Source organism: Nerophis ophidion, unplaced genomic scaffold, assembly GCF_033978795.1.
Source record: "Nerophis ophidion isolate RoL-2023_Sa unplaced genomic scaffold, RoL_Noph_v1.0 HiC_scaffold_48, whole genome shotgun sequence".
Taxonomy (NCBI): domain Eukaryota; kingdom Metazoa; phylum Chordata; class Actinopteri; order Syngnathiformes; family Syngnathidae; genus Nerophis; species Nerophis ophidion.
This window is the reverse complement of record NW_026906970.1, coordinates 354,909-376,252: the sequence shown is the minus strand read 5'-3', so window position 1 is coordinate 376,252 and position 21,344 is coordinate 354,909. Positions and strand designations below refer to the sequence as shown.

Below are 21,344 nucleotides of genomic sequence, written 5' to 3'. Positions count from 1 at the left end.
AAGTAATAGAGCTGGTTGCTTGTTTCTCTCGTGAGATCTGACAACATTAATAGTTTAAATTGAACAATTGACAGGTTGACAACATCCAAACAAACCAAGTCATCTCCAATACATCTCAACATTACACACATCCTCCAGGCTGAGTTAGTCTACATGATGAAGTAAGCTGGAAACTACATGTAAGTCATATACAGAAAACATTTAAAAATTGACTGCGATAACAAATAGAATAAAAAACATCCCCACAAATATTAACTACATTTATTGTACCCAATTGTATTTGAATCATACATTGTTTATTGCATAAAGGTCCAGGGACATACAAACCCTGTTTCCATATGAGTTGGGAAATTGTGTTAGAGGTAAATAAAAACAGAATACAATGATTTGCAAATCCTTTTCAACCCATATTCAATTGAATGCACTACAAAGACAAGATATTTGATGTTCAAACTCATAATTTTTATTATTGTTTTTAAGATAATTAACTTAAAATTTCATGGCTGCAACACGTGCCAAAGTAGTTGGGAAAGGGCATGTTCACCACTGTGTTACATCACCTTTTCTTTTAACAACACTCAATAAACGTTAAGGAACTGAGGAAACTAATTGTTGAAGCTTTGAAAGTGGAATTCTTTCCCATTCTTGTTTTATGTAGAGTTTGAGTCGTTCAACAGTCCGGGGTCTCCGCTGTTGTATTTTACGCTTCATAATGCGCCACACATTTTCCATGGGAGACAGGTCTGGACTGCAGGCAGGCCAGGAAAGTACCCGCACTCTTTGTTTTACGAAGCCACGCTGTTGTAACATATGTTGAATGTGGCTTGGCATTGTCTTGCTGAAATAAACAGGGGTGTCCATGAAAAAGATGGCGCTTAAATGGCAGCATATGTTGTTCCAAATTATCATGTCACACATGTTACTTGTGCTGATGTTACTTAAACTTAAAGTCTGGACAGTTTATTTCAAATCCTGCAGTTTCATTTGCTGCTGCTGTTCTCACCAGCACACTTGTGTTTCTTACACTGGTACTTAGAAGACAATCTTTCACCACACACACTGCAACTCAACACTTTCTCACCTGGGTGTCTTCTCATGTGTACTTTTAAACTTCGATTTATGACATAACTTTTACCACATTCTGAGCAGGAAAAAGGTTTCTCTCCCGTGTGTATTCTCATGTGTGCTTTGAATTGGTACCTTTGAGTAAAATCTTTACTGCAGATTGAACATGTAAAAGGTTTTTCTCCAGTGTGTGTTCTCATGTGTGCTTTAAAATTGTGCTTTTGAGTAAAATCTTTACCGCAAATTGAACATGAAAAAGGTTTTTCTCCAGTGTGTGTTGTCATGTGTAGTTTTAAACTTTGATTTAATACAAATCTTTTACCACATACTGAGCAGGAAAAAGGTTGTTCTCCAGTATGTATTCTCATGTGTACTTTGAAATTGTGCTTTAAAGTAAAACATTTACGACAGATTGAACATGAAAAAGGTTTTTCTCCAGTGTGTGTTCTCATGTGTCTTACCAGACGACAATGGTACTTAAAAGTTTTGTGACAGTGAGAACATGCGAAGTGAGTGTTGTCAGTGTGACATGTCTTATCATCTTTAGAGTCTTCATCATCAGTGTCAGGAGAGTGTGACGTTGTGTCCTCACTATCTGATAGTGGAGCTAAGAGCTTGTCTGCTTGTGATCCTCCACAGTGGTCTCCATCAGCTTCTGTTGTCATGTGTTGTGTTGAGCTGCTGCTTGGAGGCTCCCCCCCTCCCCTCTCCTCACTTTCACCTTTCACCTCATCATCTTCACTCTTCACAATCAAATGGAACTTCTCCAACCATTCTTGACTGATGCTGTGTTCCTCCTCTTCCTCTTTAAAATGCGGGGTCAGTGGGTTATTTTCTTCCCTTTGCATTTGCAATATATGTGGCGCCTTCTCTTCCTCCTTAATGTGGAAGGGCTGTGGCTCCTCCTTGCCCATCCTGAAGCTCCACTTCTGTTGCTCAGAGAGAAGATGTTCTTCACAGACGTCTGCAGGACACAGGAAGACAAACATGGTCGAGAGGAGTCCATCTTTTTTTCAGTCACATGTCAGGAGCGATATTGATAAGATTTTACCAATTCAGATTTAATTTTCAATTCTGCTTTACGATTCGGTTATTTGTGGACTCTTTTGCTTTCAAATTCGGTAAAAAGGTGAAGAAACAGGTCGATTAGCACCTACAGTGAGGTCTTAAGAGGCCCAGACCTTACGGGTCCCCTATGGGGTGCCAGAGGACCCTAAGGAAATGTTTCTGCTTTGAAAATATCTATAAAATAAAAACATTTTTGGCTATAAATTAACAAGACACTACAAGTTATTTTGGGGTATTTCACAGAACTTTCCTCCAGAAGATCTTAGCTCCGTCCATGTCAGATGAATATCAAATTGAGCTGTTTGGCCACAATACCCAGGAATATGTTTGGAGGAGAAAAGGTGAGGCCTTTAATCCCAGGACCACCATTCCCACCATCAAGCATGGTGGTGGTCGTATTATTCTCTGGGTCCGTTTTGCTGCCAATGGAACTGCTGCTTTAAATGGGACAATGTAAAAGGAGGATTATCTCCAAATTCTTCAGGACAAGCTAAAATCATCAGCCTGGAGGTTGGGTCTTGGATGCTGTTGGGCGTTCCAACAGGGCAATGACCCCAAACACGTCAAAAGTGGTCAAGGAATGTCTAAATCAGGCTAGAATGAAGGTTTTAGAATGGCCTTCCCAAAGTCCTGACTTAAACGTGTGGACAATGCTGAAGAAACAAGTCTATGTCAGAAAACCAACACATTTAGCTGAACTGCACCAATTTTGTCAAGAGGGGTGGTCAACAACCAAAAGCGCCTTATTGCAGTGAAACTTGCCAAGGGACATGCAACCAAATATTAACATTGCTGTATGTACACTTTTGACCCAGCACATTTGCTCACATGTACAGTAGACCCATAATAAATTCATAAAAAAAAAATAACTTTATGAATGTTTTTAGTGAGCAACAAGTATGTGCTCCAATCACTACATCACAAAAAAATAAGAATTGTAGAAATGATTGGAAACTCAAGACAGCCATGACATTATGTTCTTTACAGGTGTATGGAAACTTTTGATCGCGACTCTATATATGCATGTGTATATATATATATATATATATATATATACATATATATATACATATATATATATATATATATATATATATATATATATATATATATATATATATATATATACACACACACACACACATAAAACAGATTTAAGTGTACAACTAATGGTACGACAAATGTTCTTTAATTGTTTAAGTACAGTGTTTTAGTTTCCTATATTGAATGAACCTGAAAGTTCATTGAGGTGGTACTTGGACAGCCAAGTATTTTTGGTGAAAAAAGTTTGACAACTACTGACGTAGTAAACTACATTGGCAGACACCATTTTGTTTTACCTAAAACGACGTCTGCGCATAACTATCGCTTCCAATGAGATCCCGTTTTTATCTTGAGTTAACAGTAAAAGGAGAAAACAATATCTGCGTATTTTCATTTTTCTCGAAATACTTTCCACTGTGTTTGTTAGAAAGTTCCACAACTGTTGACGTTATCCCACGCTTGTGCTACAGCACTCATCTCATTGTGCAACATGTCAATGTTTCAAGTGGAACTAAACCTGATCTCTGAAAGAGGCACACATTATTTCCAAAGCAGGGCCCCCATCCACATATACAATACTAGAACATATCTGATGAAAGCAAACATTATTTTGTTATTTGAATTATAAGTGGGCCATACCAGCTATTAGGGTTGTACAGTATACTGGTATTGGTATAGTACCGCTAATGAATCATTCGCTGTACCGTACCCTCGCATCGAAGTCACGTCGTGACATTGCGGGTTTACGAGCAGACGAGCATGTTCGGCGGCACACAATCACTGAGTACTTACAAGCAGACACAGCGTGGAGACAGAAAAGGAACAACGGATTCATTTTGGCTTAAAAACTAACAATAAAGGTGAAGTTATAACACTGAAACACCCTCAGGAAGAGGGGCTTTAAGACATAGCAAGCTAGCTAGCGGCTAACATCCATCCGCGGTCGGCAGTGTTTAGCTACTTCTAAATCACTAATCCTCGCCTCCATGGCGACAAATAAAGTACGTTTCTCACAGGTAACATTATCACTGGAGGACGAGGAACAGCTAAACATGCTTCACTACACACCGTAGCTCACCGGCTTCAAAATGTAAACAAACGCCACATATCTAGCCGATACTACTATGATTACGTCAATATTTTTTGGTATCACAACATTTTATTTCACTTTTTTTAAAATGTATACAGTATTATGTTTATAAACACAGGAAATATGTCCCTGGACACATGAAGACTTTAAAGATGACCAATGTATGATCCTGTAACTACTTGGTATCGGATTGATACCCAAACTTGTGGTATCATCCAAAAACTAATGTAAAGTATCAAAGAAGAGAAGAATACGTGATTATTACATTTTAACAGAAGTGTAGATAGAACATGTTAAAAGAGAAAATAAGCAGATACTAACAGTAAATGAACAAGTAGATTAACTATCCATTTTTACAGTTTGTCCTTAATAATGTTGACAAAATAATAGGTGTATAAATGAGACAACATGTTAGTGCATATGTCAGCAGACTAATTAGGAGTCTTTGTTTGTTTACTTACTAGTAAAAGACAAGTTGTCTAGCATGTTCACTATTTTATTTAAGGACTTAACTGCAATAAGAAACATATGTTTAATATACCCAAAGTTTTTTTTGTTAAAATAAAACCAATAATGCCATTTTTGTGGTCCCCTTTATTGAGAAAAGTACCAAAATAAATTTGGTACCGGTAGCAAAATATTGGTATGGTTCCAACACTCCCAGCTATATTTGAATATTGTCTAATGGAAATGACTGCTGTCTGATAATCACATGAATAACCAGTGTTGGCGTTAACACACTTTTTATGTCTTTTTACGCAGGACGTGCATTTCCTTAAGTCCGGGCGTCCCTGGATTGCAGAGTGTTTTTTTTTTTTAACCGAACTGCCTTCTCTGGGTCAAAACTCCACTTTCCGCCAGTGTTTTGTTTTGTTTAATGTGACGGTGCGTTCTTATCACGCCGTCACTTGAAGACCGGCATGTCAGCGGGAGCGAGCGCCCTGTCGGTTGGAAGTGTGGCCGTGCCAGCAACTTGAGGGTTCCAGGTTCGATCCCCGCTTCTGCCATCCTAGTCACTGCCATTGTGTCCTTGGGCAAGACTCCTTACCCACCTGCTCCTAGTGCCACCCACACTGGTTGAAAAGTAACTGTCCGGCTTGCCCCTGACAGTTTGGTTGTGTTTTAGTTTTTCCTCTGTGTGTAGTATTTCCTGTCAGCGCCATTATTTATCTGTTTCCTGGTTGTTTCCCTGAGTGCTTTGTCTCCCCAGCTGTGGCTGATTGGCACCTGGCCACACCTGGTGTCAATCAGCCAGATACTATTTAAAGCTGCCTTCCCCTCCAGTCAGTGCTGGATTATTGTCGTGTCGTGTGGATGTCACCACTACCTGTCAATGTCATTTATACTAATCGTTGTAGTGTTGTGTCTACTTCTGTTCACTCTGCTCACGTCATAGTTCCTTCGTGTCACAGTAAGTGTTTTTGTTTTTAGTCCAAAGTTAGCCTTTGTGCTAGTTTTGTTCATAGCCAAGTTTGTTCTCCGCCTTGTGCGCGCCTTTTGTTTGTACCCTTTTGTTTGTTCTTGTTTTAGTGTTAAATTAAATCATGTTTTCCTGCACAATGCCTGCCGCCATCTCTGCATCTTGGGGTTCAGCATCAACACCCCCTGACAGTAATTCAGATATTAGGTTTCACTATGTAAAAACGCTTTGAGTCACTAGAGAAAAGCGCTATATAAACATAATTCACATGATTGATAAGCATTCGTTTTTAAATGGTGGTGTTAAAGGCCTACTGAAAGCCACTACTAGCCACCACGCAGTCTGATAGTTTATATATCAATGATGAAATATTAACATTGCAACACATGCCAATACGGCCGCTTTAGTTTACTAAATTGCAATTTTAAATTTACCGGGAGTTTCGTCTTCAAAACGTCGTGTATTGATGACGTGTACGCAAGACGTCACGGGTTTTTAGGAAGTATGAGCGCTGCACACACACACAGCTAAAAGTCGTCTGCTTTAACCACATAATTACACAGTATTTTGGACATCTGTGTTACTGAATCTTTTGCAATTTGTTCACTTAATATTGGAGAAGTCACAGTAGAAAGATGGAATTGGGAAGCTTAAGCCTTTAGCCACACAAACACACGGTGATTCCTTGTTTAGAATTCCCGGAAGTGAAACTTTCCTATGGATCACAGCGAACATGGATCCCAACCGAATGTCAACCAGCAGGTTTCTCTGAGAAAATTGTGGTAAAAAGTTGCTTCTTACCTGGAGAAAAGCTGAGCTTGTGCCATCCATAAAGCTGCCGTCGACTTCCCTTAGACACTGCGCGTCAAGACACCCGTGGACGTACACCTCCGACTATCAGGTACTATTTAACTCACTAAAACACTAGCAACACAATAGAAAGATAAGGGATTTCCCAGAATTATCCTAATAAATGTCTCTAAAAACATAACTTTTTTTAAAAATTATTATTATTTTTCTAGTCCGTCGCTATTAATATCCTCAAACACAAATCTTTCATCCTCGCTCAAATTAATGGGGAAATTGTCGTTTTCTCGGTCCAAATAGCTGTTTTTGTTGGAGGCTCCCATTAAAATCAATGTGAATATTTGAGGAGCCCCCACACTTGTGATGTCATCGTCTGCACCAAAAGTTGCGACCTTTATCGTGGATGTTCTCTACTAAATCCTTTCAGCAAAAATATGGCAATATCACGAAATGATCAAGTATGACACATAGAATCTAATTTTAGCAGGCCTTTAAAAAGCAAGTATATCTCCATCTTTAGTGATAAATGTGGCCCCCGGATGAACATGTGTCACAAACATTGTATTAGATGATATGTGGATGTTGTGCTTACTTGGACTGTGATGAAGCTGTGAGGACTCAGGTGGTTTGTCTTCATGCTCTTCAGTCTTCACAGAGACAACAGTCAGTGGAAACTTGCTGACATCAGCCTCCTCCTGCCCTACAGGACACTCTCCCCCCTGACTGATCCACACTTCCTCCTCTTCCTCTTTAATGTGGGGGGGCTGTGGATCCTCCTGCTGCTGAAGGGGACGTTCTTCTTGACGAGCGTTCATCTGTTGGACGTCCGCAAGACAACACAAACAAACTTCAGCTCAGATGTGTCAAATATGTTTTGTCTATCAAATATAATATTTTCCAAGTGGACTGACACCACTTTGTGGTGATGTTCTTCTACACATGGAATAATCATCAGTTATTGATTATTATGAATTGTGTCATTGATCCTGTTTCCTGCATTTACATTAATTATTGTTTAAAAAGTAACAACTTATAGAAAACCTCCTGCTGGGATTTTAATACCGTCATGACTGCATGAAGTCAGTCTGCACGTATAAAAGTGTCATTGTGCTGCAGCATCAAGTGACGCCAACTGGCTCCTCCCACTACCAACCTACCAGCCAACCTTGACGTGCACCTCCAAAATAGTCCCACCTCACGTCAACGGTGACCAGGACTACAGAGCTGTGGTCGGTTGGCATTACTTTTACGCACAATATCCTCTCCTTGTTTTTCCTTCTGCAAAAGCAACATTCTTAAAACCAACGGAAAACAAACAGAAGTGCAGTGAAGCACGTGTAACAATTGCCAGCAAGTATATATATATATATATATATATATATATATATATATATATACAAATTTATAAATATAAACATATTTTTAGAATATTTGGGTACCTCATGATTCGACTACAAACAAAATATTGATGCAAATTCATTTTGTGTGCAGTATATTAAAGCTATTTTTAATATTTAACATTTATTTAATTAAATATTTATTTTAGTCCGACTGAATAAGCATTAATCACTTACAATTGTGCAAATAGTGTTTTCGTAATAACAAACACCAGTTGATTTAATTTCCATGATATGTCCACCCAATGCAGCTGAGATAGGCTCCAACACCCCCCCCCCCCTCGCAACCTCAAATAGGGACAAGCGGTAGAAAAGGTATGGATGGATGTTATTAAGGGAATAGAAGTGCGTGCAAACATCATTTGTATTTATTGCTAATAAAGTTGACACCAACATAAAGCAGACCACTGCAATAATACATTATATTACACTGTCATCACAATAACAATAATATTTTTTGTTCATCCTGTAAAGCATCTTTGAGTACACTGAAAAGCGCTATACCAAATAAAATGTATTATTATTATTATTATTATACCATGTGACTTATTCCAGACTTAAATTTCGAGACGTTCGTTTCTTTCAAGTAACAAATATTTAATGATGTTAAGCGTGACTGTAATATACAACAACAAAAAACAGTTACAGTATTAAATAAGTCAATGTAATTCTCATAGAGAACATATAAAATACACTCCTCAAAAAAAAAAAAAAACGCTCGCATTTGCTACAAAGGCCTGCTAGCGGGCTAACGCTAGCACGTTAGCTTCGAACAACATATCAGGTAAATAAGATAAATAATATGAAAATATATCATGTATATTACCTCATAAGCCGCGTGTACAAGAGAGGAGTGGAATATATTCTTCCTATTGTTACACCAGCAACTCTTTTTTGTCTTCTGTGGCCGGGCGAAGGAAGTGTGCACCACTCACTATTGTCCCAGTGAAACACGTGATTGAAGGAAGTGTGCACCACTCACTATTGTCCCAGTGAAACACGTGTTTGAAGGAAGTGTGCACCACTCACTATTGTCCCAGTGAAACACGTGTTTGAAGGAAGTGTGCACCACTCACTATTGTCCCAGTGAAACACGTGATTGAAGGAAGTGTGCACCACTCACTATTGTCCCAGTGAAACACGTGTTTGAAGGAAGTGTGCGCCACTCACTATTGTCCCAGTGAAACACGTGTTTGAAGGAAGTGTGCACCACTCACTATTGTCCCAGTGAAACACGTGTTTGAAGGAAGTGTGCACCACTCACTATTGTCCCAGTGAAACACGTGTTTGAAGGAAGTGTGCACCACTCACTATTGTCCCAGTGAAACACGTGTTTGAAGGAAGTGTGCACCACCTACTATTGTCCCAGTGAAACGCGTGTTTCGCCAACATTTGTTCCGCGGTTGAGAACACTTCGATGACGTCACACAGAAGGAAGAACAAAACAAGATAGCGTCTGGCGGAGAATACGTTGTATTGGTTATTATGGTTTCTAGGTCTTAATTACAACGTACATGTGCACATTTGTGTCGTTTAACAGAGTAAACGTCGTTATTAATTGTTTGTATGCGGATACATTAGTCTGAGTGCACTTTGACGTGCTAGCCTAGCCTGCTGGTTAGCTTAGCTTGTTAGCTGCTAACAAAGAGAGGCGGAAGTGATCGACACATCAAAGCAGAGATCCAATGTAAGTGTAAAGTGTTTTTATTGTGTGAACATGTCTACGTTACAAATGATGTGAGTGTTGGTGACTCAAAAGAGGAGAAGGAGCGACAACATCAACTACTGGACACAGTTTTCTAGAAACATCAAATTGTGTTACACATCCATCCTTCCATCTTCTTCTGCTTATCTGAGGTCGGGTCGCGGGGCCAGCAGCCTAAGTAGGGAAGCCCAATCTTTCCTTTCTCCAGCCACTTCATACAGCTCTTTCTACGGGATCCCGAGGCGTTCCAAGGCCAGCCAGTTTCTAACATAATAGTGAGAGTCCAGTCCATAGTGGGGCCAGACAGAGACCATCCCGAGCGCAGACAGGTCAGTAACGCAGAGATGTCCCCAACCGTTGCACAGTTGAGCGGTCCACCCCAGGTTCTGACTCTGGACAGATATACATAGATATATATATATATATATATGTATATATATATATATATATATATATATATATATATATATATGTCTTGATTGGATTATCCGGAGAATAGTGCTCGATACCGTGGTAGAGCGCAATATGTAGGTGTGGGAAAAAATCACAAGACTACTTCATCTCTACAGATCTGTTTCATGAGGGGTTCCCTAGAGATGAAGTAGTCTTGTGATTTTTTCCCACTCCTACATATATATATATATATATATATATATATATATATATATATATATATATATATATATATATACATATACATATATATATATATATATATATATACATATATACATATATATATATATATATATATATATACATATACATATATATATATATATATATATATATATATATATATACACAAAACCTTTCTACATATAAAGTGTAACATTTTCACGTATAAAGTGCAACATTAAACTGCTTCAAGTTGTTGCTCAGATCAAATACAATGACAAAACTTTACTTCTACATACAAAAAGTGCAACATTAAACAGTTTAAAGTCAACTCAGCCTCAGATTAACTTTTCTTCAGCCCTCCCCACCATTTTACCCTGGTGACTTTCACTCAATTTTCATGTTTTCTGCCAGAAAAATCAGTTTATCGACATTGTCTGCAGAAAGAGCAGACCTGCTTGCAGTTACAATGTCCCCAACTGTGAAAAATACCCTTTCGCTGGACACGGAGGTAGCAGGTATGGCAAGGTAGTGCCTGGCTAACTTGGCAGTAAGAGGATAAATGGGCTCATTGTTTCTCCACCATAGAAGTGTGTCAAAATCTAGTTTTTAATGCAATATGGTCTTAAATCTGCTGCTGTAAAAACACCAACGGCATTTGTTATTGCTTTAGCCCTGCCTGAGTTGCCGAGTAGAAGCTGCTTGAATGCAGTGGGAGCTGCGTTTGTTCGTCTTTCTCTTCGTTGAAGCCATGTTATCCATTGTTGTATCGCGCTGCGTAGCCGAAGTGTTCCCAAACAGGAGATCTTAACGAGGCAGGAGTGTCTTTCAGCTCTGGATTTTACACTTTGTAGTAGCCCGGTCATTGCTAGCATGCCGTGTGTTGTGCCTCAGTGTACATTGTTGACACAACGTGTGGTGCGCTACTTAATATGTCCGTGTGGAAACTTGTTCGATACACCACCGGACCGAACCCGAACCCCCGTACCGAAACGGTTCAATACAAATACACGTACCGTTACACCCTTAATACACACACATCTGAAGATTATAAAAAAATAAATATATTTGGTGGGCCAAACAAAATGACTCGGCGAACCAATGTTTGGTATGAGCGATATGACCTCAAATCTATATCCTAATAACAATATATGTCACGATACATCATTTGGTATATGATTGATGATAGAAGAATTTCAAAACTGTTTACAAAGGCTCTTAATTTGGCAGCTGACATATGCAGTAACATATTGTGTCTTTTCTAATTGTATTATTTTGTCAAAACAATTATTATTAATGTACTTGTTTATTTACTGTTAATATCTGGTTACTTTATTTGAGAAAATAATCCTGGGAATGATGTAATAATAGGGACGGCGTGGCACAGTGGGAGAGTGGCCGTGCGCAACTCGAGGGTCCCTGGTTCAATCCCCACCTAGTACTAACCTCGTCACGTCCATTGTGTCCTGAGCAAGACACTTCACCCTTGCTCCTGATGGGTGCTGGTTAGCACCTTGCATGGCAGCTCCTTCCATCAGTGTGTGAATGTGTGGGTGAATGGGTAAATGTGGAAGTAGTGTCAAAGCGCTTTGAGTACCTTGAAGGTAGAAAAGCGCTATACAAGTACAACCCATTTATAGAGGTGTAACAGTACACAAAAATTTCGGTTCGGTACGTACCTCGGTTCAGAGGTCACGGTTCGGTTCATTTTCGGTACAGTAAGAAAAAAACAAAATATACATTTTTTAATTATTTATTTAACACATTTGCTAAATCTTCCACCAAAAATATTTTTCTTAGTGGAATATTTGATGTGAAGTATTGGGAAACTTGGATATAATTCATAATAAAATAGATTTTGATTCAATATTATGTTTTAAGCAATGACAGTTTGAAAGAAAAAAAACAGCTTAGTTTTATTAGTCAACGTTGCAACTTTTTCTAAATTACATTTAGCCTTTAAGCTCTTTTATTTCACTTTTGTTTATGTTTTTGTTTATTTTAATAGTATTTTTAGAATGTGCTGTGGGCCTTTAAAACATTAGCTGTGTACCGCAAATGGCCTCCAGGGCACACTTTTGACACCCCTGCTATAGATAATAAAAAATTAAATCTGATTAATCAAAGGATAAAAATCAGAGCCTGGCGACGCATGCGCGTTTATCATAACTCTCTCGCTCTCTCGCTCTCTCTGGCCCTCCCTCACGAATGCTGCTGCGTGCACCAGTTTTTGTTTTGTTTTTAACCCCTTCTTAACCCTGAACGTACATTGAAAATACACGCAACCATAACTTAAAATGCCGGACATTCGAGGCATTTAAGAAACTCCACCTGGACATCTCCATAAAGAGGATATATCTCGTGAAAAGAGGAGGTGTGGTCAGTCTATCATATCCCAGTCGTTGCTAGCATGCCGTGTGTTGTTGTTTTTTTGATTGATTGAAACTTTTATTAGTAGATTGCACAGTACAGTACATATTCTGTACAACACCCGAATAAGTTTTTCAACTTGTTTAAGTCGGCGTCCACGAAAATCAATTCATGGTGCCTCGGTGTGCATTATTTACACAACGTGCGGCGCTACTTATATGTCCGTGTCTGATCGGTTCACCTCCGAACCGAACCGAAACCTCCGTACCAAAACGGTTCAATACAAATACACGTACCGTTGCACCTCTACCCATGTATCATTATTTATCATTTAATATTTTACTGCATATTTCAGCAACTAAATTAGGAGCCTGTGTAGTCTGTTTTAAAATTGTTCTGTTAATATTTATATGTGAAATAATATATTACAAAATCCCTTTAAACTATGTTGTCTATCCATATGAAAAAGTTCTGTCCATGAATTGATTAACGTGGACCCCGACTTAAACAAGTTGAAAAACTTATTCGGGTGTTACCATTTAGTGGTCAATTGTACGGAATATGTACTGTACTGTGCAATCTACTAATAAAAGTATCAATTAATCAATCAATCAATCAACCTGGTTTGTTTTTCTTTTCCTGTGAATAATGTTGTAAGAGCAGCGTTTTTCTGCGTCACTGAGATTTCAAGACAGTTCATACGATGACTTGTTTTTCCTAAGTGGATGTAAAAGTACTGAACGCATTGTGTGACTGAGCAGAGATGCTGTGTTTGTCTTGCAGACATCTGTGAAGAACATCTTCACCCTCAGCAACAGAAGTGGAGCTTCAGGATGCAGACGGAGGAGCCACAGCCCTCCCACATTAAGAAGGAAGAGGAATACCTTCAGATCTCCCATTTTAAAAAGGAAGAGGAAAACCCACTAATCCCCCAGTTTAAAGAGGAAGCGGTGGATCCACAGAGCCCACACATTAAGGAGGAAGAGGAGGACCCACTGACCCCTCACAATAAAGAGGAAGAGGAAGAACACAGGATCAATCAGCAGGGAGAGCATCTTGAAGGACTGGAGGAGGTTGATGTCACCAAGATGCCAGTGACTGGTGTCCCTGTGAAGAGTGAAGGTGATGAGGTGAAAGGTGAAAGTGAGGAGAGGGGACGGGGGGAGCCTCCAAGCAGCAGCTCAACACAACACATGACAACAGAAGCTGATGGAGACCACTGTGGAGGATCACAAGCAGACAAGCTCTTAGCTCCACTATCAGATAGTGAGGACACAACGTCACACTCTCCTGACACTGATGATGAAGACTCTAAAGATGATAAGACATGTCACACTGACAACACTCACTTCACATGTTCTCTCTGTCACAAAACCTTTAAATACCATAGTTATCTGAAAAGACACATGAGAACACACACTGGAGAAAAACCTTTTTCTTGCTCAGTATGTGGTGAAGGTTTTGTTCGAAGTGAACATTTGAAAGTACACAAGAGAACACACACTGGTGAAAAACCTTTTGTCTGTTCAATATGTGGTAAAGGTTTTGCACACAGTAACAATTTAAAAAGACATATGAGAACAGACACAGGTGAAAAACCTTTTTCCTGTTCAACCTGTGGTAAAGGTTTTACACAAAGTCAGGATTTGAAAAAACACATGAGAACACACACTGGTGAAAAACCTTTTTGTTGTTTAACCTGTGGTAAAGGTTTTACACAAGGTCAACATTTGAAAAGACACATGAGAACACACTTGTGAAAAATCACATTCCTGTTCAATCTGCAACAGAAGCTTTAGTGAGCGATCAACCCTTGTAGCACACATGAGAAGACACCCAGGAGAGAAAGTGTTGAGTTGCAGTGTGTGTGGTGAAAGATTGTCTTCTAAGTACCAGTGTAAGAAACACAAGTGTGCTGGTGAGAACAGCAGCAGCAAATGAAACTGCAGGATTTGAAATAAACTGTCCAGACTTTCATTTTGACTTTCTAACAACATCAGCACATATAACATGTGTGACATTGTTGTTTGTCTAACAATCTGTTTAATATGCTTCTACATTTATAGATTAGATATTTTGTATTAATGCTTTTTTTCAGTCAAGTACATGCATTAATATGCAACATTGTGTACTTTTATTAAAAAATGGACGGAACAATTTGAGTAAAAAGGTGAGAGTAAACAGTAAAAGACATATTTTACATGCAATAAACATGTTGTGTGTATGTATACACACAGACACACACTCATATATGTATTTATATATATATATATATATATATATATATGTGAACTGTATATTCATCATACAATTTTAGACCTATTTATATGAAATATTGAAGTATTACATATTGTATTTGTAATTGTTAATAACCCCATAGATTATCACCTTTATATGATATACATATGTACTGGTTCACATCTGAAACATCTTCTGGACCACTTCAGGAAGCATATTATTATTTACTTTATACATCATTTGAACAGTTGTCTTTTATACAATTTTAAAATGTGTGACTTTTTGAATCATTTGTTGGGTCTCTATAATCTATTTTATTCATTATCGTTATTACTCAGTATTATGATGATTGCGTTGTGATTATTTTATATGTATGTCCCCAGACCTTTATGCTATATAAAAGGGAGAGAAAATAGCAGATTTTTATTTTGTGAAAGGACGGTTTTGTTTTCACAAACTTACATATGTGGATATATCAAATGAATCCAGTATTGTGTTTTAAATATTTTTTATGTTTTTTGTTTTTTTATAACATCCCAAAAACATCAATATCAGTCAAAGTTTGGAGTGTCAGGCAAAAGCCAATATTGTACATCATCCCATAGAGATTTACTTTGCATACATTCTTAAAATAAACTGTTTATCTTGTTTTCCAATCACAGAACGAACAAGTGCTGTCTTCAATTGCAAAAAAAACCTCCTAAATATTATTTTAAGTGGTCACTTCCATCTTTTTTTTTCTTAGATTAACTCTTTTGCCTTAGAAAGAATGGAAACTTTTAAGTATTTTTTTGTTCCAGGGAAAATAATAAGAAGAAGAAATAGAAAATAATTAAAAATGACGCAGTAACTAGAATATTTGGAATGAAAGCCTTTTTAAATTTTGTAGTATTTTTTATTTGCAGGTTGTGCTTAATGAAATCTTGAAATATTAAAATATTTTGTATCACTCAATAAGTGCATCAGTGACCAAATGCCTTTTTCAAACCATTGCTGTACAAAGATGGATTTGTTTCTCATTTTAATATAAGAACAATTCCATAGTGGAGTATTGTGTGTGATGAAGTTGTGTTTGTAAATTAGTTTCCAGTACAACAACACTTGCTGGTAGGGATGGGTACTGTCAACTTCTAATTCCATGTTTTATGTGTTATATATGTCAATATATTGTGTTTTTGTATTTTGCCAACATGGTAGAATCACATGATAGGCAAGTTGTATCATGTTTTTCTGTTACCTTGAGGAAATGGCATAAAGAGGAAGATGACAATATAATGTCACTTGGACAATGATGTACAGAACAGAGGAGATTTAGTTCATTTTTATTTTTGCTTTTAGACTATTTGTTTTTTTGTGTTTTTTTTTGACAAAACCTCTCCCTTATCCAGCTATGGATTTCTGGTAGCTGCTTAAAAATAATTAATACGGAAAGCTTTACTTTAATAAGTGTATTGTTTTCCATTGATAAACACAATTGGGAACTGACGTTGCCAAGAATGGAACTCACGTCTTGTAGAATAAAAGGCCAACGCGCAAGCCTTTGTGCTATCAAAGTTTTGTTGACGTTACCAACAACAATCAGTAATATAATGTTTATGAAATGGACATCAAGTTTGTTGTTTTGATTCAGTTTGTCATCCTTCTTTGATTCTAGTGGCATTTAAATAACTGTTTTTATTCTCTCTCCATATTCTCAACTGACCACAAGACTCAAAAGACAACATTTTCGATGGAGCTTGGGCGGTTTATAACTTGTCGAATTTCCCGGCAAATCTGTACTGCTTCCCGAAGTGGTCACGGGGCTTCTTACGTCATCATTTCTGGCTCCTCCCCTGAATGAAATAGGCCTCCATACACGCCTGGTGGAAACACCCCCTCCATTAGTCCACACACGCCTCCAAGCCTCCGCACCATCGGAAGCAGACCAAGGATCGGTGGCTGACAGTGAGAGTGTCTGAATCTTTTTAGGCGGTTGTCCATAAAGTGATTTGTGAGTGGATGGAGATGGAAAGAAATAGTGGGGGGTGTATGAAGAAGGTATGGACATGGATAGGACTAGAGGGGAGAGAGGAAAGAAGGGGAGAGGAGGTCATGAAGGAAACTCCAGTGCTAAAAGAGTCCACGAAGATGATGAAAGAGTTGAAAGGTGGAAAAAGATTATGGAATATGGAATAATAAAGAAATATATACATTGCTAAACTTCTATAATCCATGCAAAAAATTACAAATACATAAAGTAGAAACAATAGTGGAGCTACTATCTATCTATTTATCTATCTATCTATCTATCTATCTATCTATCTATCTATCTATCTATCTATCTATCTATCTATCTATTTATCTATCTATCTATCTATCATTTGGTGTGGAGACTTTAATGCACATAGCACAGTGTGGGATAGACAATTGCAAGATTATATATCCATTGAAGTCAGGGGGGGGGGTTAGTGGGGGTGTAGCCCGGAAGAGTCAGCGCTGCATGGGATTCTGGGTATTTGTTATGTTGTGTTTATGTTGTGTTACAGTGAGGATGTTCTCTTGAAATGTGTTTATTATTCTTGTTTGATGTGGTTTCACAGTGTGGCGCATATTTGTAACAGTGATAAAGTTGTTTGTACGGCCACCGTCAGTGTGACCTGTATGGCTGTTGACCAAGTATGTCTTGCACTCACAATCATATGTCTGTTAAAGCCATACACATCACGCGTTCAAGTCGGCACGCTGATTGTTCGGTGAATGAGCGATCGCAAAGGGTGACAAAGCGCTGTCACATTACGCCCGAGATACACTTACCCGGGAAAACATCGGGTTAATCCTACCAGACGGTATTTTAATGTCTTGCGGTAAAATCATTAGGATCGGTAAGTATGTTGTTAGGGCGGGATAGCCATTCATAGAAGGTGAACCCACTTTGCACCAAGTTCCTGCAACCAGTGGTCCCCCGGTAAAGTGAATGTGAGACCCCTGATCCTAACAATTCAGAAAAAATCTGTAAAATAATGGTATTTTTCTGTGAAACTGCCAGCATTGTCACTTCATTAAAGGTGGTTGATCGTAATAATTTGGAAAAACGCTGTATAATAAAGGTATTTTTCTGCTGAACTGTTTGCATCGTCACTTTAATAATGGTGGTTACTCTTAATAATTTAGTAAAAATCTGTAAAATGACGATATTTTTTCACAAAACGTTTCATGAAAATGTCTGTTGATATAATGTTTTTGATCATTATTTGGTTTACAATGTTTACTTTAATTCTATCGTTTTCGTTGGGCAGCCGTAGCTGCCAGTAGATGACCGTTTTTTTACAGATTTTTTTTTTACAGTGAAGGACAATGGAGAGGTGGAGATGGCCAAAGTGCTTTTGATCAAATGTAAAAATGGAGAGCAAAATAAGAAAGTAATGCGATTGCAAATGCTGTGCAATAAGATAATAAATGAAATAATATAAGTGGGAGAAAGAAAGGGGGTCTGAGGAGTCGTGAAAGGAATTCCAAGTGGAGAATATTTAGAGCAGGGGTCACCAACGCGGTGCCCACGGGCACCAGGTCGCCCGTAAGGACCAGATAAGTCGCCCGCTGGCCTGTTCTAAAAATAGCTCAAATAGCAGCACTGACCAGTGAGCTGCCTTTATTTTTAAAATTGTATGTATTTACTAGCAAGCTGGTCTCACTTTGCTCGACATTTTTAATTCCAAGGGAGAATAAAACTCAAATAGAATTAGAAAATCCAAGAAAATATTTTAAAGAGTCGGTCTTCACTTGTTTAAATAAATTCATTTATTTTTTTTACATTGCTTCTTATAACTTTCAGAAAGACAATTTTAGGGAAAAAATACAACCTTAAAAATTATTTTGGGATTTTTAAAAACATATACCCTTTTACCTTTTAAATTCCTTCCTCTTTTTTTCCTGACAATTTAAAATGTAAAGCCCACCAGGCTGCACCAAACTTTTGCTGACTTGACACAGAAAAGTACAGTGGTGTATGTGCATCAGCTATGAAGGTTGCAAGCCTGTTTGCTTCAACTTATCTTTGTGAATCAGTCTTTTCTGTCATGAACTTCATCAAGAAGAAACACAGAACACATCTGCAAGACTCACTCAGAGTTGCAGTGTCAAGTTACACAGCAGAGTACAACACACTAGTTAACAGCATGCAATGCCAGGCTTCCCACTAACTGACAAAGAAACAGATAAGAGATTTGGTGTCCAGTTCAAAGTGCTCCTGATCAACAGGACCTGAGGACCACTCTTGCTATGTGTCCTATGCTGTGCATTAAAAGAGACGAGGGGAGCCCCCTGCCAGAGGAGTTATCCACCAACATAAGATCCCCCACTCGCCTGCTCTGTATTCCAGATAGTGTACTTATTATGTGTCCTATGCTGTGCATTAAAAGAGACGAGGGGAGCCCCCGGCCAGAGGAGTTATCCACCAACATAAGATCCCCCACTTGCCTGCCCTGTACTCCAGATAGTGTACTTATTATGTGTCATATGCTGTGCATTAAAAGAGACGAGGGGAGCCCCCTGCCAGAGGAGTTATCCACCAACATAAGATCCCCCACTTGCCTGCCCTGTACTCCAGATAGTGTACTTATTATGTGTCCTATGCTGTGCATTAAAAGAGACGAGGGGAGCCCCCTGCCAGAGGAGTTATCCACCAACATAAGATCCCCCACTCGCCTGCTCTGTATTCCAGATAGTGTACTTATTATGTGTCCTATGCTGTCTATTAAAAGAGACGAGGGGAGCTCCCTGCCAGAGGAGTTATCCACCAACATAAGATCCCCCACTTGCCTGCCCTGTACTCCAGATAGTGGACTTATTATGTGTCCTATGCTGTGCATTAAAAGAGAGGAGGGGAGCCCCCTGCCAGAGGAGTTATCCACCAACATAAGATCCCCCACTTGCCTGCCCTGTACTCCAGATAGTGTACTTATTATGTGTCCTATGCTGTGCATTAAAAGAGACGAGGGGAGCTCCCTGCCAGAGGAGTTATCCACCAACATAAGATCCCCCACTCGCCTGCCCTGTACTCCAGATAGTGTACTTATTATGTGTCCTATGCTGTGCATTAAAAGAGACGAGGGGAGCCCCCTGCCAGAGGAGTTATCCACCAACATAAGATCCCCCACTCGCCTGCTCTGTATTCCAGATAGTGTACTTATTATGTGTCCTATGCTGTCTATTAAAAGAGACGAGGGGAGCTCCCTGCCAGAGGAGTTATCCACCAACATAAGATCCCCCACTTGCCTGCCCTGTACTCCAGATAGTGGACTTATTATGTGTCCTATGCTGTGCATTAAAAGAGAGGAGGGGAGCCCCCTGCCAGAGGAGTTATCCACCAACATAAGATCCCCCACTTGCCTGCCCTGTACTCCAGATAGTGTACTTATTATGTGTCCTATGCTGTGCATTAAAAGAGACGAGGGGAGCCCCCTGCCAGAGGAGTTATCCACCAACATAAGATCCCCCACTCGCCTGCCCTGTACTCCAGATAGTGTACTTATTATGTGTCCTATGCTGTGCATTAAAAGAGACGAGGGGAGCCCCCTGCCAGAGGAGTTATCCACCAACATAAGATCCCCCACTTGCCTGCCCTGTACTCCAGATAGTGGACTTATTATGTGTCCTATGCTGTGCATTAAAAGAGACGAGGGGAGCTCCCTGCCAGAGGAGTTATCCACCAACATAAGATCCCCCACTCGCCTGCCCTGTACTCCAGATAGTGTACTTATTATGTGTACTATGCTTTGCATTAAAAGAGACGAGGGGAGCTCCCTGCCAGAGGAGTTATCCACCAACATAAGATCCCCCACTTGCCTGCCCTGTACTCCAGATAGTGTACTTATTATGTGTCCTATGCTGTGCATTAAAAGAGACGAGGGGAGCCCCCTGCCAGAGGAGTTATCCACCAACATAAGATCCCCCACTCGCCTGCCCTGTACTCCAGATAGTGTACTTATTATGTGTCCTATGCTGTGCATTAAAAGAGACGAGGGGAGCCCCCTGCCAGAGGAGTTATCCACCAACATAAGATCCCCCACTCGCCTGCCCTGTACTCCAGATAGTGTACTTATTATGTGTCCTATGCCGTGCATTAAAAGAGAGGAGGGGAGCCCCCTGCCAGAGGAGTTATCCACCAACATAAGATCCCCCACTTGCCTGCCCTGTACTCCAGATAGTGTACTTATTATGTGTCCTATGCTGTGCATTAAAAGAGACGAGGGGAGCCCCCTGCCAGAGGAGTTATCCACCAACATAAGATCCCCCACTTGCCTGCCCTGTACTCCAGATAGTGGACCCAAATCCCTTTTCTTAGTTTCCATCGGCACCAATTCTTTAGTCAGAATTCCTATTTGTTTTTACATTTGCAGAATATTAGTATTACTCAAATTGCATATAGGATTGTTTGTACACACACACACACACACACACACACACACACACACACACACACACACACACACACACACACACACACACACACACACACACACACACACACACACACACACACAC

At 39.3% G+C, this 21,344-nt stretch overlaps 2 protein-coding genes across 3 annotated transcripts; one reads left to right on the top strand and one right to left on the bottom strand.

Moving 5' to 3' along the window:
- Window positions 1–245: 245 nt before the first annotated feature.
- Window positions 246–8,848, bottom strand: LOC133546897 (gastrula zinc finger protein XlCGF48.2-like). Its single transcript, XM_061892742.1, has 3 exons — window positions 8,718–8,848; window positions 7,087–7,309; window positions 246–2,029 (listed from the first exon to the last, which is right to left on the bottom strand). The coding sequence occupies exons 2-3, from the start codon at window positions 7,307–7,309 to the stop codon at window positions 981–983; spliced, it is 1,272 nt and encodes a 423-aa protein (XP_061748726.1). The 5' UTR covers window positions 8,718–8,848; the 3' UTR covers window positions 246–980.
- A 471-nt stretch (window positions 8,849–9,319) lies between these two features.
- LOC133546896 (oocyte zinc finger protein XlCOF8.4-like) lies at window positions 9,320–14,559 on the top strand. Of its 2 annotated transcripts, XM_061892741.1 has the most exons (3): window positions 9,320–9,578; window positions 9,749–9,925; window positions 13,368–14,559. In XM_061892741.1, the coding sequence occupies exon 3, from the start codon at window positions 13,418–13,420 to the stop codon at window positions 14,342–14,344; it is 927 nt and encodes a 308-aa protein (XP_061748725.1). In that variant the 5' UTR covers window positions 9,320–9,578; window positions 9,749–9,925; window positions 13,368–13,417; the 3' UTR covers window positions 14,345–14,559. The 2 variants fall into 2 exon arrangements, with proteins under 2 accessions (XP_061748725.1, XP_061748724.1); XM_061892740.1 differs by lacking the exon at window positions 9,749–9,925.
- Window positions 14,560–21,344: the final 6,785 nt, after the last annotated feature.